Source organism: Fundulus heteroclitus, chromosome 4 (genome assembly GCF_011125445.2).
Source record: "Fundulus heteroclitus isolate FHET01 chromosome 4, MU-UCD_Fhet_4.1, whole genome shotgun sequence".
NCBI classification, from domain to species: Eukaryota; Metazoa; Chordata; class Actinopteri; order Cyprinodontiformes; family Fundulidae; genus Fundulus; species Fundulus heteroclitus.
In genome coordinates, this window is record NC_046364.1 from 20,933,507 (window position 1) to 20,949,372 (window position 15,866).

General features: G+C 44.4%; 1 protein-coding gene across 1 annotated transcript in view; it reads right to left on the reverse strand.

Annotated features, from left to right (window-relative positions):
• Positions 1-15,117, reverse strand: part of LOC105916403 (RNA polymerase II elongation factor ELL) — a 30,513-nt gene extending 15,396 nt beyond the window's left edge. The window contains exons 1-2 of the mRNA XM_012850919.3: positions 14,980-15,117; positions 14,347-14,394 (exon numbers count right to left, since the gene is read on the reverse strand). Coding sequence (XP_012706373.2) covers positions 14,347-14,394; positions 14,980-15,117 — 186 coding nt within the window. The remainder of the gene's footprint in view (positions 1-14,346; positions 14,395-14,979) is intronic.
• Positions 15,118-15,866: the final 749 nt, after the last annotated feature.

Genomic DNA, 15,866 nt, shown 5'->3' on the forward strand with positions numbered 1-15,866 from the left:
GGCGTCAAAGGTGCTGCTGTTGAAATGCAGGGAACACCCGGGACAGGTACTAGATTGATAATATTATCTGGTTTAAGGTTTTGAGACTTAACGTTTGTAATCAGTGTGTGATTTTTATCCTGTAAATGGAGGAAGAAAAAGCCATATTCACTTAAAAAAAATCTGCAACACCTGATCGGCATCAGAGAAAAGTTTCGGACAAGTGCTGAAAGGCTGTCTGACGGAGCATAACTCTGTACATAAGTAGGGAAAAGTGCAGGAAGGCAGTACAAAAGAAGCTGATTGGAGTCAGGAGACAATGTAGATACCTGGCTAGAGAAACTAGGAAGAATCAAGGATCCTTTTATTTTTAATTTATCCACTTTTGGCTCCTGTGGCCTTTCACGTTCAAGCCTTTCAACAAGCAAGATTAATGTCCAAGGACACACTATGCATATGAACGATACTTCTAATGAATGGGTTTACATGCCACATAACGTCCTTTACAAAACTCTGCAGATTATCACACATGAGATTTAAAAAACTTTGGTTTTTAAAATCTCAGGTTTTGTAGGACATAGACCCTTTGGACCGTTTTTATATCTTAATTTGTCGGGTTTTTTGTTTGTTTTTATAAATGCTGTACAATGATCGGCGCGCACACCTGCTAAAATAACAAGTTTTGACCTTGGGCTTGATGAGCAGACGGTTCATTTCAACTTTTCTGCTACTGACTCAGCTTTTAAGCATAGTCCAGACAAAACTTTTGGATGGTTGAGGTCGGGGCCGTTTCACAACCGTAGTGTTTAGCCTGCTTTAGCCATTCCAAAATGTCCTGTTGCAACACCAAAGTGTGTCCCGGCTTCAAACCTCTGCCCCAAGCCATCATCCTCATATAGAAAGCCTGTGATTAAACTGTAACACCGGCGTCACCGTCTACAGGGAAGCCAGTTTACCAGCAGCAGCTACTGAGAGGGGGCCGACCAAAAATACAAGCCCCTGCTTCAAACTCAACACATATCAGCTTGACTATAATCTTTACATGCTTCTGAAAGAAAGCTAAGGGTCAGGGCATTTGGCCAAAATTACAGGAAGTATATTCTGAGGAGTCAAGGTGGAGTTTTTACATCACTAGTGACTTGTTTTTCCACAAAGTAGGCATGCAGGAAACGGGGTTTGAGAGAGAGAGAGAGAAGGGGGTGGGGGGGCATGTGGTGAAGGACCTCAGTCCAGAATCGAACCCGGGCCAGCCGCGTCGAGGACTAAGGCCTTCGAATGTGGCCCGTGCTCACTACTCCGCCCCAGGGGGAGATTTTTTTTTTAAACATAAAAAAGGCATACCAGCCCCAAGCACGGTGGTGGAAGCATCATGCTGAGGGTCTGTTCAGATGCCAGCGGTACCGGTGGGTTAGTCGTATGTGGTTAAACCAATGAAAACAGGAAGTTCCTCCATTTCCCTTTATAAAATCGACAAATATACAATTAACCTTTGGCAAAAAAAAAAAAAAAAAAACTTGGTTTTTCGACGAGGAATGCTGACGGCAACAGAGAGTGAAGTTTCTCTGCAAACTTCTGAGGCACATTTAAACAAATAGTAGAGGAGTTGTATACGTCTAACGTGTAATCTTAGTTGTGGTTTTTGAAATTCCACCCTGACAAAAGATCAGTTCAAACACGTCACTAAAAGCCCCAAATTAAAAAGACCGTTCCTGCTCATAATGAGAGCATGAAAACTATTCACAGGCGATCCGAGCTCAAATACCGCACATACATTATATTTACTGTATAATAATAATAATAATAATAATAATAATAATAACAATAATAATAGTGAATAATCAACAGGCTCTGTGACAGATTTGTTTTCTTTTTATTTGAACATCATCTACAGCTAGAGTTGAATAAAAAATAAATAAATTCGGCCTGCTTTTCACGCTGCTGGACGTTTGAAAGCAAGCCGCCTCTGCGCTCTTGTTTTAAAACATGCAAATATCAATTTCTCTTAATGTAAATGCAACGCATAAGCTCTAGAGTTGTGCCAACAAAACGATGCCACCTTCAAAAGGATGACTAGAACGACAATGCAAAGCCGGAAGGTAAGGAGCGCATGTTGAAACCCGTCGGCGTCGGCTTCACTTTTATTTTTTAGTGCCCGGCCCTCCTCTGCTGCAGCGGTTGCCTGTAAGGATCACCTTTGACGATCTGTCACAAGTTTGCTGCGAAAAGACACCGACTCCTATTTTCTTATCAGCTCGCTGCACATGTCTTTACACGCGAGCTGTCACCACGGGTATTTAGTCAAACTGCATACGACGCCAACACTACTGGCAGCTCAGGTGGATCTAAGTTCCTTTTAAATTGCATGGAGTGATTTGAGTAATGGCTTCGCCTGAGGGCGGCCTCAGTGATGTGCGCATTTACAGCCTAAAAAGGTTAAAGCTCAGTATGGTTCCTGTCTTCTGGCTTATGTTGCCGTAGATTTTGCTAGACCGGAGATAGACGTCTGACTACAGCAATAGATTTTAGGAAAATTTCATAGAACGGACCGACACAAGAGCAGAGGAGGATTGCACTTTACTCTGATACCCCTAAATAAAATGTGTGTGTAATTCAATCCAAGCACAGAGCCAGCTGCTCTGTGAGGGCCTCAGAGGTTAGTTACAGAGCACCAATGGACAAACGACCACAGCGCAGAGGTCAGGGAGAGAGGTTTAAAGCGAGGCTTTGAACGTCTAAAGTAGCAATGTCCGATCCATCGTCTGAAAACAGAAAGAGAGCGTCAGCCAAAAACGTGGCCGTCAACTTGACCCGAATGGCAGAGCAGGGGTGGTGGACCCTGGAGGAGCTAAAGAGATCCACAGCTCAGGTGTGAGAATCTAACACGTCTAATCATTTTGTACGTTACAAATCTTGCTTTTCTGGAAAGGTGGCAAGAAAAAAAAAAAAAAAAAAAAAAAAAAGCAGCACGAGGTGCCGTTTACAGTTCGCAACAAGTCACGTAGGAAGGAGTGTTCTGGATGCTAAAAGGTAGCTTTTAGCGACCAGAACTGCACATCACCTTAAAAACACACAGAATAATATGGTGGTGGTGGCGGCATCGTGCTTTACTTCAGCAGGGACAGATACGCTGGTAGGAGTTAATGAGAAGATGGATGGAGCTAAATACAGGAGAGTACTGGAAGAAAACTGAGACCGGAGAGGAGGCTCACCTTCCAACAACGACCCTTAATGTCCACAGCAACAATGGTATGGTTTAGATCAAAACATGTTGAGTAAGAACGGCCCCACTAAAGCCCAGACCTAAATCTAATTGAGATTCAGTAAAAAAAGATTTGAAAACCGATGTTTTCATGTGGATAAAATCTGAGTTGAAGCTACTTTGCAAAACAGCAACGGGCAAATTTATTCTTTCTTTTTGGCCAAAGCCCATAGAGACTTACTCCAAAAATGTGTTTAGGCTCTTAGAAATCATTCATTTCTAAAAGTTTCTGTTGTTGTTGAAAAAAAAAACATTAAACTTGCTTCCCAAATTAGCAATGCTTTGTGTTTGGGTATCAGACTGAAACGCATTTAAGTCGTTAAGGGACAAAAGTTAAATGGGTGTGAATATGAGGCCCTTTAACTGAGAAATCACACTTTCAAAGTATGCAGACTGGTTCCTTTCATTTCATTTTGCCGTTTAGCGGCCCAGTGTTTGTCCATAGCGTGGACTGTGGGCAGAAACAGGCCGCTGGGTAAATGAGGAGACTGTAAGAGGAAGTTCTGGCAGCATCGTTCCATAATTCACGTTCCGTGTCCACTGGATTGTGTGTGCCGACGCAGGCTTCCTGCAGCTCCGAGCGTCCTGCCGCGCTCTGCACAAAGAGGCGCTGGCTGGCATTTATCTTCTGGCGACTGCTCATACGGCCTCCGCTGGCATATTTCTTCACTCCCGCTGTGCGAACTACAACAAGCACTCTCGTTCCCAGCCACTGGGGCCCACACCGGAGCCGAGCATGCTGCCTGAGGAGGCCCGCACTACAATCCCAACCTGAGAAAAACATGGACCCGGGGGTTTCAGAACTTAACTCACCATGAACAATAAAACTTTTATGGAATTCCTTTCAGGCTAAAAATATTCAGGGAATCTGCGGGTTATCTCTAATCTTTGAATGAACGTCAGGCTGAGAAAGTGAAATGGTGAAATCCATAGCCATGTTCTAATTAAGGAAATAACCCTCAAGCTAAAGGGTACATTTCCAACACAAAGAGAAACTATTTAAGGTAGTAAGCCTAACTGGTAGTGAAAGTTTTACTTTTTAAAAGTAAATATCATCCAGTTCTTGTCTATGGTTAAAAATGGCTCTGTTCTTTTATTGTGTAGTCTTAATTTTTAACCAAAAAGCTCCTTCTAGGCTTCCTTCAGAACCGCTATTAAAGAAAAAGGGGGATAGGACTGATCCGACTAATTCCCACAAATATGAAAATGTGATTTCCATTCTGAATTTTCAGCGTTCTAAACCAATATAATCTGTTTAACATCATAATCATTCAGGTGTACCAGAATCTCGCACGGAGGCGAGTAGAAACCACCTCTACTGTCCTTGCCGGCACACGCCTGAGCGAGAGAAACCCTGTAAACGTGGCCGTTTGAGGACGGCACCTGTTGAAAGCACGGTGGATCTCATCCTTTATGCTCCCAAACGGAGTGGTTTCACACACGACCAAAACACCAAGCAAGTTTGTTTTGGATTTAGTTTGGATTATGGAACAAGTAAGCAGCTTCCACGCCGTTTGTTCCCACGTGCCGTCAAATTACAGGCTAGAGCGATGCTCTGCGATCGGCTCACGGTTAGCGCCTCTAGCTGTAGACGATATCACAGCCGGCGTTCAGCAGCGAGGTTTCAAACCGTTCCCCTCAAAAAAAAGTCCTGCTGTCAGAGGTTTTGAGATCGCAGAGAAAGTGTAGTCGCGAAAGCAGTTTCCTTTGACCGCAGGGAGCTGAGAGCAAGGCGGTGCCGCCCCTCCCCCACCTGTTTCTGCACACTGCTGGTGAGCTGGCTGAAAGAAGGCTCCTGCACTTTAACTATTCTGACAAAAAAAAAAAAAAAAAAAGGACAAACTCTGTTAGGAAATACTTCCTGTCACAGAAAATGTAAAAACCAAGAAAGTGCCATCCACCGCCTTCCCCTCTCTGCATGAGCCGCACTCCAGGATCCACTGGCCTACATGGCGATAACAAGGCCAGAAGGTAGAACAAGTAGTGCATGCATTTAATTATCTATTATTTATGCTATACTGTAAATTCTTCACAATAGCATATATTTCTATCAAATACTTTAATTATGTGCTAATGCTACTGCTAATCTTAAGAAACATATTATTATTAATTATTATTATAAGTAGAATTTTCACTAAGCATGCAAAATCCCTTTGTGCAAGGATGGGGGAAAAACACACAGATATCCAATAACTCCCTGACTTTACAACATGTACATTCATGTGGATTGCACTCATGTCGTTCTTTCATCACAATGAGAAAGCCTACGTTTCAGATTTTTTTTTAAAAAGGCATTAAGTGTTAAAGTTGCCATGATTACAATGCTATGATCAGTATGCAGCAGGAATAGTTCAAACTTTTCTGTTTTAAACAAAAGCCAGTAGATCATCCTGTGCATTTCTGCTACACCGCTGTGCAAATACCATGGACGTGTGGGATCTTTCTGTGGTTATTATAGTGGGAGAACCACCTATGCCTGATGGTGACACAATCTTAATGAGCTGCAGCTCTTTCTTGACTGCCAGCAATGTCCCCGCGTACTTTAAGTCGCAAAAGGGGAAAGGCTCATTCTGCTGGTTATCAAAGTGTAAACCTGTGAGAGACTGCTGTCGGTGCACAGGGCTCATGCTTCCTGAGAGCCTCTTGGTTGAATGTGGGGTCTGGGTGTAGACCTCCAGCAGGCCATTGTTTCCACATCCTCTGCAGCCTGGGTAATGGCCCTCTGAAAACAGCCCGGCTTTTGTCCCCGCCTCCCCGGCTCCGGAGCGGGATGCCATGGCACTGCTCACCCCTTCGCGGCGGACGGGAGGATGGGGAAGACGTGCAGGACGAGGGGGAGCAGCAGGAGGAGGAGGAGGAGCGGGCCAAACCTGCCGCCACCACCCCCGTCTGCTACCAGCGGGGGGGGGGGAGATGAGTCGCTCCGGGCCAGCCGCTAATGCAAGCGCTGCGAGCGAGTGTGTGTGTTAATCCAGCATGAGCAAAGCAGGGCTCAGCTCCAGCCTCTCTCAGCAGGGCGTAATCAGCATTACTGCCACTCATAAGAAAGAGGAGGCAGGGGGGGGGGGAGCCGGACGATGAGCAAACATCCTCACCCCCCTGCCTCACAAACACACACGTCCTCGCCACACTTCAGTAAACACCACTTCTCATCATCTCACTGCAAAACACAAGAGGCCGATTGTTCCCAGGGCCACAAGTTGACACATGCCACTAAAGGCGCTGCTACAATGGAGGACAGAGATGGCAGAGACAATGTGCGTCTGTGTCTCTAGATGCAGGGAGGAGAAGCGAGGATCAGGGCAGCAGGGCCGGAGAGGAGAGGAGAGAATCCAGCACACATTTTTTTTCTGTTGCTCCTCAAACCCAGCCATGTGTGCGTTTTTCCTTCTTTACCTTCTTTTTTTTTTGTCTTCTTTTTACTAGCCTCTCAGTCGGTCTGTTAAGGCTCGGAGCTGCACAGAGTCTTCTTCCTCATGGTGACACTGGGTGATTAATGTGGCTGCCATGAGTGGGAGACAGTGCATGTAATCAAGTCCCAGCCTGTAATCACCTTCCATTCCTTTTCATCTGCAGTTTCACGGGAAGGCCGCGGCGCGCGCGGAGCTGCACAACTGGCAGGGGAAAGGGGGACGGACGCGGAGCTAGGGTGGAGGTGCCACAAGAATCCCCCTGAGGCTGTCCTCTCCACTGCCAGGAACAAAACATCTGGGGCAGCTGCCTGAGGGCCAACCTGTCCACGCCAACAAACTCTACGTCACAAGCACCCGACGACACCCGAGTGGGACGATTGGGATGCGTTGGGGTACGGACAACCGAGAGGTCCGCGGTCTCGTTAAGTTTTAGAGTTAGCATTTAGCGAGCCCAGATATGCTCCTTATAGCCAAGCAGCTTAATTAAACACAGGAGCCCATTTTTTCCCCCCCAGAGTGCCCGCTGGATCTCAGAGGCAAGGTTGTCTTCGCCGTGTGCTCAGAGTCTCAATAAGCCTGAAGGTAATCCGGTCAGTGCGAAAGATTTTCATTCCAGCTCCGGCACCCAGCGCCGATAAAAACGTCATAATCCCAAAAAGCACTTTGCGCTTGTTGGCCGACGCCAATTATGTAAACCGCGGCGTATTTTTACCGGGTGACACACGCAGCACATGCTTCACGATAAAGAAATTAGTGAATTGCATCAAAGTCTTGACGAGCAGCATTCACTCCTCCTGAAGGAGCGTAGAGCTACAGGGAGAGTCATCTGCATTGTCCATGGCTTTGCAGCAATCCCTCATACTGAGCAAGCATGAAGCGACAGTGGAAAGGAAAACTCCCCATTAACGGCAAGGAAAAACCTCCAGCAAAAGATGGCTGAAATACAGAGAAAGACGTTTTGCAGTGTAAAAGGAACACTCGTGCGCTCCAGGTAACAAATTAACCACACTGGATTACATACGGGTGAATATTTTACAGCATCTTGCAAAACTGTTTAAACCCCGGGAGCTTTTTCACATTTTGTCACATTAGAACAACAAACCTTGCTGTACAAATAAATAGTATTGCGTAACCGTGAAGTTAATGGCAAATTCAACAATATAAAAAATAAAAAAAAACTCCTTTTGCTCTGACACCCGTCAATAAAATCAAGTAAATTGACTTACGTTCAGTTAAACGTTTAAAGCTAGACAAAAGGTATTCTGCTGAGATGAGACCAACACTGAACGTTCTGGCCTACGTGCCAAAAAGCTATTTGCAATGGAAAACCAAGGGTGAACACACCGTCCCCCCGGACTGTGGAAAGCGTCGCCTTCATCTTTGTGCTGTCGTGACTGTTCGTTCTTTTAACATGTATTTATTTATTTATTTATTTCAGACACACAAGTATATAATAAAGACAGTAAATGTCCATATAACATAAATTAAAACAGTCTGAAAAAGGGTGTATTGGCAAAAGCAATAAGCTTATAATGCCCACCCTCCAAAAAAATTTACATTGGACTAAAAAGCAAAAGAAAAAAAAGAAAAAAGATGGCTACCGTTTATGATACAGACCAACGTATGACTTTAGGAAAAGTATTATTCTACAATAATAACATTTTGGGAAAATAAAGAAAATAAAAAAGGTAACGCACCCAGTATCTTACTGCTCTTAATTGCATTTACATGATTCATAATTTTTTATCGTATTATTCTTAAATATGTTTAAGAATATATATATATATATATATATATATATATATATATAAATTTAAGAAGTTGAAGACCCATTTTATGTTATGATGTTGCATTTATGCTGTTTTATCTTTGTTATCTTTATTATCTTTATTTTGTGTCGTTTTATGGTTGTGTTTATTGTGAGGCACTGTATTTTATAGTGTGGTTTTTATCCTGTGAAAGGTGCTATATAAAGTTTACTTACTTTACTTACAGCGTTGATGGGGACTAGAACGGCCTAGTCAAAGGGCAAACCTCAATCCAATTAAGAATCTGGGGTCAAGATTTACAAATGGATTAACAATTTCTCTCCATGCTGAGTTTGAACTATTGTGTTCTTCAGTCCAGTGCAAAGCTGGTAGAAACACGGCCCACAAGACTGGCAGCATCAGCAGAGCATTGGCTACGGCTGACAACAAAGGCATGCCTCGCTTTCCTGATTTTAATCCGGCAACTTTTTGGAAACTGTGGATCAGTGTCACTCCACAGTGCATCAATGCTCCACTCTGTGCTGGTCTTTCACATAAAACCTTTTTTTTTCTTAAAAAAAAAAAAAAAAAAAGGCTTGTAGTTGTACCACTAAAAAATTTAAATCGTTTAAGGAATATAAATACCGGTGTTAGGAAATGAAAGGCAAGTTTATTTATAAAGTATTTTTCAGTAACAAGACGATTCTAAGTGCTGCTGTAGAGTCTCTACTAGAGATTGCTTTCAAAGACGATGTCAACCATAAAAAAAAAAAAAAAAAGTAATTTTCCTCTACAGTATGTTATGAGCGTGCTCAGATTTATCTTCCAGGCCGGTGGATGTGCAGTGGGGCTTCCTCTACCACGCTGGGCAGAAACGAGCCCCGCGGCCGCACCGCCACACATCTGGACTGACGGCAGCGCATTAGGATGAGAAACTGGATTCATTTGGGGAGATCCGGGCAGGCTGACAGCGCATAGCCTGCATTCCCCTGCTCATTGTTATTCAAATCAGAGGCGACGGCACAATATCAGAGGGCACCGTCAGGGTCGCAGCGCAGCCAGCATGAACCCAAGGAAAAACAAATAAACCCTTCCTTTAAAGCATGTGTACACCAACACTTTAATCACTGCTGAAAATGTCTGTTTCAGGCCTGTACCACAGACTGTGCAGGTCAACACGCAAACACACAAAAACACCAACCATCCACACCCAGGACTATGACAGTAAAACAAGAGAAGAATAATGAGCGAAGCTTGAGTCGGTAACTAGTTTAAAAAGTTACAGTTTCACGGCTGTAAAACGATTTTTTGTCGTCCTGTTCCCGCAGTTTGAAAATGCCAAATAAAGGCAGCGGATCACCCAGAGTTTACTCCGTCTGTGAGGAGCATGAAGTGACGCAGCGCTGCTACAAGACCAACGCTCTGGGCTTTGAAACATTCGAAAGCTCTCGTTTGGGAAGTTGCGGGAAAATACGGTGGATGGAGGGTCTGGGGTGGGAGTGGTCGTCTTAAAAGACCTATTTAGCAACTTATCTTCATGCATCTCCCAGCCGAGCAATCCAGATGTACTTCAAAGGAAAATAGACTTATTATATAAAAGCGATTGACAGGCACACCAACAGGGTTAAATGTGACATTTGAATTTACTGAACCCTTTTCAGAATGATTTTTCTGTTTTACTTTTTCTCTTTTCCATTTCCTATTAGTGAATTTGTGTTTTGTTTTTTTATTTGTACTAAATCTTACCGCTTTTCTAATTTATTTATGTATTTACATATTCTATAAAACGTGATTTCCCTTATGAGGGCAGGTGACAAGCTGCCTCCCGGCTGATTGGTGGAGGCTAGTTTGTTCCATCTTTGTTAAGGTAGCATTGATGAGGAGTGTGGACCACAACAGACAATGATCCTGGTGACGATGGACTTGATGGCGATGTGTTGGTCAGAGTTGAGTAAAATAAAGAGATTTACACCCCCCCCCCCCCCTCCCTTTATCCATCATGTACTTTTAACTTTTGGCCATTTGCTTTACATCTTAGGTTCCACGAGGACAACTTTGCTAAAAATAAAAGCCACAGGTGGCTAACCTAAAGGAGTGCTAGCCTATCAGTCACAATAAGCTGTTTTCAGACTACAGTTGAGAAGGCTATTATGGAGGCGACTACAAGCTGGTAACCGGAGCAGACAGCCTGACTGATTAACTGGAGGATATCAACTTATTTTACTTTGGTCTCATAAATGCCGGCATGTGATAAAACTGTGGTTTCTTTACATTATTTACCACGACGACCTGCACACACGCAAAATAGGCAGTGCATCATTTAGCATTTAAGGTAAATTTGCTGTCTATAATTACACACACACACACACACACACATGGTCAGAGTCCAACACGGTGGCAGAAGCAGCAGGGTGAAGTTCATAACACCGGCTCTGCTCGTCCTACTGGTAAAGGGCCTGTGCGCTAGACGCAAACACTTGCAGATGTCTGAGTCAGGCAGACAGCGAAAGCTAAATGCAAACACAAGTCATGACGCCTCAGTCTGTAATCAAGAGCACTACAGCTCCTGTAATTACCTCTAAACATTCATTTGGATATTAAGCGTAGCCCTCTGGGTTTTATTCTGGGAAGGGTGTGAAATTTGCTCCAATCCTTAAAAAAAAAAAAAAAAAAAATGGTCCCACTCAGGAATCTGAGCGTTTTCCGGTACAGAACAATCTCACATGACCTCATACTAGCCTAAACCAATTCAGAGATGATGAAAACACCAAGCCACCGACGCCAGGCAAGATCAGCGTCTCCCTGCTGTGCTCCTCTGTCTTCATGGTTCTGTTTGTTCGCTAATGTTCCCCAACAAACCGCTAAGGCCTTCACAGAACAGCTGCATGTATACTGAGATTAAATTACACTCTGGTGGAGTCTATTAACTAATTAGGGGACTTCTGAAGGCATGTAGTTATATGTAGGGGGGGGGGGGGGGGGCGCATCACGGAGCAGGGACTGAATGCATGCCACACTTTTGAGATTTTCAACCTTTTGAAAACCATGTTTAATTTTTCCTTCCATAGTTAGGTGTTGCTTAAAATCCTGATAAAATACAGTAAACTTGCCACACATAATGATCTGCCCACTGGGAGCTAGAGACACAACTCTCCTAACAAAACAAAAAAACACAGCTGACTGACCTCCTCGTCACCTCTAATACCCCCCCCCCCCCCCCCCCCCCCCAGTTTAATGTCCTAACTTTTAAAAAATACGTTCAATTTGCCAGGCTGCACCATGGACACAAAGTAAAAAAAAACAAAAAACAGACTATTTCTTTTATTTTAACCCAAACTATCCAGAAGCAACAAACACTTTCTCGCTCCTGGGTCTAAACAGGTTTAACTGGTCTGCTGACTGCACGCCCCCCCCCCCCCCCCCCTCCTTTTTAAAGCTCACCACCACTCAGCTCGTTTTGTCATGACAGGAAGGGGGCTGTAACCGTTTCGCAGCAGCCTGGGCAATTAGCATTGACTGAAAAGTCTGTATTCCCCAAGGACACAGCTGCTCCCGGCTCAAGTCAAAACACACACAGTTCAGGCTGTTTACTGCAGATCACGCATCGACATCCCGAGAGACGGAGAAAGCTTGCCGAGATATTTTGTCTTGTGTCCATAGTCTTATCGTATGCCTTGAACTTTTTCCCCACTTTGTCCTCAAACGACGTGAGTTTTATTGGGATCTTGTACAATGGATTAAAATAGGTAGCACATGATCATGAAGTGCATGTGAAAGGCTGCACGAGCGTGTTTATTGGGAAATAAAAGTCTGGAAAGCGTGTCGCCTCTAAATAAAATCTCCTAACATTACACACGGCTTCCCAAATGAGTTAGAAATGAAAAATGTGAAAAATGTGACGTGCATTTGTATTTATCCCTCATTAATGCGATGCCCCGTACTAAAACGAATTGCCCTCAGGCGTCCCCTAATTAGCATAGAGAAACATTAGAGATCAAACGGCATCATAAAGACCAAGGAACGCCGCAGACTGGACCACCCAAGGACAGCATTATTCGGAGAGGCCCGTGGCGACTCTGGGGGAGCTGCAGAGATTTGCAGCTCAGGTAGGAGAATTTGTTGGTAGGATGAGCATCAGCGGCGCACGCCTAAATAATAGAGGCCAGAAGAAAGGGATTGATGGAAGAAAGCCGCAGGAGGTCCTGAGTACAGGCCATGTAGGAGACATGGACAACGTGACAATGAATGCGGTTTTCCTCAGAGGAGACTAAACCCTTGGCCTACATGCAAAACAGCATGCGTTACTTAAAACTAACACTGCACCTCACCCTGAACACACCACCGCCACTGTTAGAGGTGGTGGCCTAGTCATGCTGTGGGGTTGTTTTTCTTCAGCAGGGCCAGGGAAGATGGTCAGACAGAGTTAAGCACAGGGGCAATCTGCCACTGAGGCAAAACGTTTGCCCCACAACAGGACAACGACCTGGGCTGCAATGGAAGGGTTCAGATGACGGATGGGGGAGACATGGGCTTAAACGTTTATCACAATATCGGAAAAAAGTGACAATAAACAATTTGGCAATCGACTGTAGGGCCGTGGCTGCACATCATTGCAGTCCAGCCATGCGATCACATTTAGTGCTCCTAAGAAAAATACAGAAAAACACAGAAGCAAGTCGGTAGCGCACATGACCCGTAGACGGAGGCCTTAACCCTCGACGCTTGCCGTCCCGTGGCCGACTCCACCCTGTGGATCTTTGCCGCATCTTCCCCCCAAATACAAACCCTAATAAACAAAAACTTACTGACTATTAAAAGGGGCAGCTTCAGGAAACCATTTGCATCGAGGAGTGCGATCTTATTGCTAAGCAACACACTATAAGTGCATTTAACCCCCTTTTTAAAGATGTTACAATTTATTGACGCTGTCATGGAACCATTGATGGCAAAAACAACCATCCCAACAATACTTTTGGTTTGTTGGGTTAGCAAACATTGCCATATTGTTACACAAGATTACGCCAACGGATAAAACTTATTGGGTCAATTAAAAAAAAATTATGATAAACAATGCGATAATTTTGCCTAGCTCAGATCGGCGCGTATTCATGTCACAGAAAGGCTGTGTCGATGCCCAGGGAGAAATTCTATCAAGACTTTTAAACGGACATTCACAGACACTCTCCTGACTGAGCCATTTTTTATAAATCCATCCCTGTCTGCGCAAACCCGGTAGAGACAAAGCTGCAGTGAAGGGCTGGCTCGCGTGGGGTTAAAAACTATTATTAAATCCTAATAAAAAAACATTAAAGCGTGAGGCCATCACATTGACATGACATCTAAATCTTTAGGGGGGTATGAATGCTTTTGCGAGCGCCTGCAGATCCGCAGACGCACATTTAGAGTTTAAACCGCACATCCAGAAATGAGAAGAAGGAGAACGTCGTGCTGGCGTTTTGTTCGACTCATCAACAACTTTTCAGGGTTGGCTCCAGCTCCATCTATTTCTCCCCCCTTCCTCTCCATGTTCCCCTCCTTCGTCCCTTTTCCCCAGCACCGCCTGCTGACCCAACAAATCCCCCGCGCTGTCACCGACCTGACCCAGTAACCTGCACGGCTCCTATCTGCTGCCAGGGACCAGCCCTGAGCCCCCTTCTTCAGAGCTCGGAGGGTGGCAGCACGGTGGGGGCCCCCCGTGAGTCATCAGCGAAGCAGGATGAATCAAGACAAAAAGGAAATTACTGGATTTTTTTTTTCATTTCTTTTTCTAATAAAAGATAACTGCTTTTTTTTAACACTACCACTCATCCTGTAATGCAGTTTCATCCATTTAAGCTGCATGCTCTGCAGAAGGGTATGCCACCCCCGGTCATGGAAGGGTTTAAAGCTGTTTCTTCACTATGCACATAAAACTAAACACAAGAAATGAAAAATTAATAAAACTTACCCCATGGTTTCCTTTGAAACAGATTGACGTCTCATTTTGTAAAACTCCCTAAAGGAAAGAAAAGAGGGAAGGGGCGATTAATTAACTGAGCATTAATGCAAAGTAAACTCCCTAAATTAGTCCAGAAATCACACAACTGTGCTGCAGTCTTTCTACATGTAACTCGATGTTACACAATCAGTAATGCCTCTCAATGGTCTTCACTGGAGCCAATTCAAGTATGGGACAAAGCAGCCTACTTCTCCAATCAGATAAGCGTCCGTGTTTCTGTGCTGAGATCTAAATGAAGATCAATAGGGGAAGGGGAAAAAAAAGGAGTTTCAAAGCAACAGCTTAGCGGTTTGTTTTTCTAAGATAATCACAGGGTTCTGTCCCACTTTCCTGCGCACCAAGGAGAATCTGGTTCTGGGTAAAAGCGCACAAACCAGCAGCTGTGGACTGACAGGAGAGACTCTTGTGCTCCATGCAACCAAAACAGCAAATACAACAAGAAGAGCAACCCTACAAACATATCAGCTGAGCAATATTTCAAAAGGTGAAAGTGCAAACTTTTTCTTTTTTAAAGGTGAGAAAAGAAAAACAAAAGTAATTTATCTGTTAAAGAGACCAATAAATATCTCTCTAAACACATACCTTGAGGTTCTGATAAGCCTCCAGCGCCCTGATGGCCGTGTCCGTGAGCTTGACGTGGTACAGAGTGATGTTGGAGCAGTTTTTGCTCGCTTTGCCGCAGGAGAGCCCATAGTGGTGCTCCTGTCTGAGTGAAGCCATCGCTGGCTCTCCCCGCTGTCCTCCAGTCAGAGCAGCTTTCCTCTGGCAGCTCAGCGTCACTGTGCGGGGCCGGGCGGGGCCTCCAGGTATGGCAAGCCCAATGATCACACAATTGTTGTAGCTACACAAAAGAAGAGGTTATTGGGCGTTTTGGTGCTTGTTGTTAAAGGAGACGCATCATGCAAAATCCACTTTTTTCCCTCTTAAATACATTTTGTTGTGTACTTGGAGTCTCTTGGAGTGCAGGAAATTTGAACTTAGTCTGTCCAGGTACTGCATAGATATCTGTATATTATTTTTTGGCAGTCATCGAGTCGTTGAGTTTTCTCTATTCTCGTCTCTATTTTCAGATCTCTTCACATCAGTTACTGTGACAGTTACGTCACATTATTTGCTGCAAAGCTGCTGAACATGGTCATGGACTTCTAACTTACGAGTTTCACAAATCTGCCATTTTGTTCTCATTTTTTTTCAACTCAGTTTTGTAGTTTAAGCTCAAGGATGCCGAAGCTACAAGTGATAATATTCGGTTGATGGGTGTATTAACCCAGACAATTTTTTTACACCGTCCTTCAGCATACTCCAACAATGGCCGAATGGGGTGGAGTGGACCACTGCAATCTGGAGGTGGGCGGGGTGTGAATGGCCTGGCCAGCCCATCTGACTTACGCTGTAAACATGGAACATCAGTCTGGAAAGCGCCGGGTAAAGCCCGGTTTTATAGGCAGGGACAGGGTGGGACTAACAGG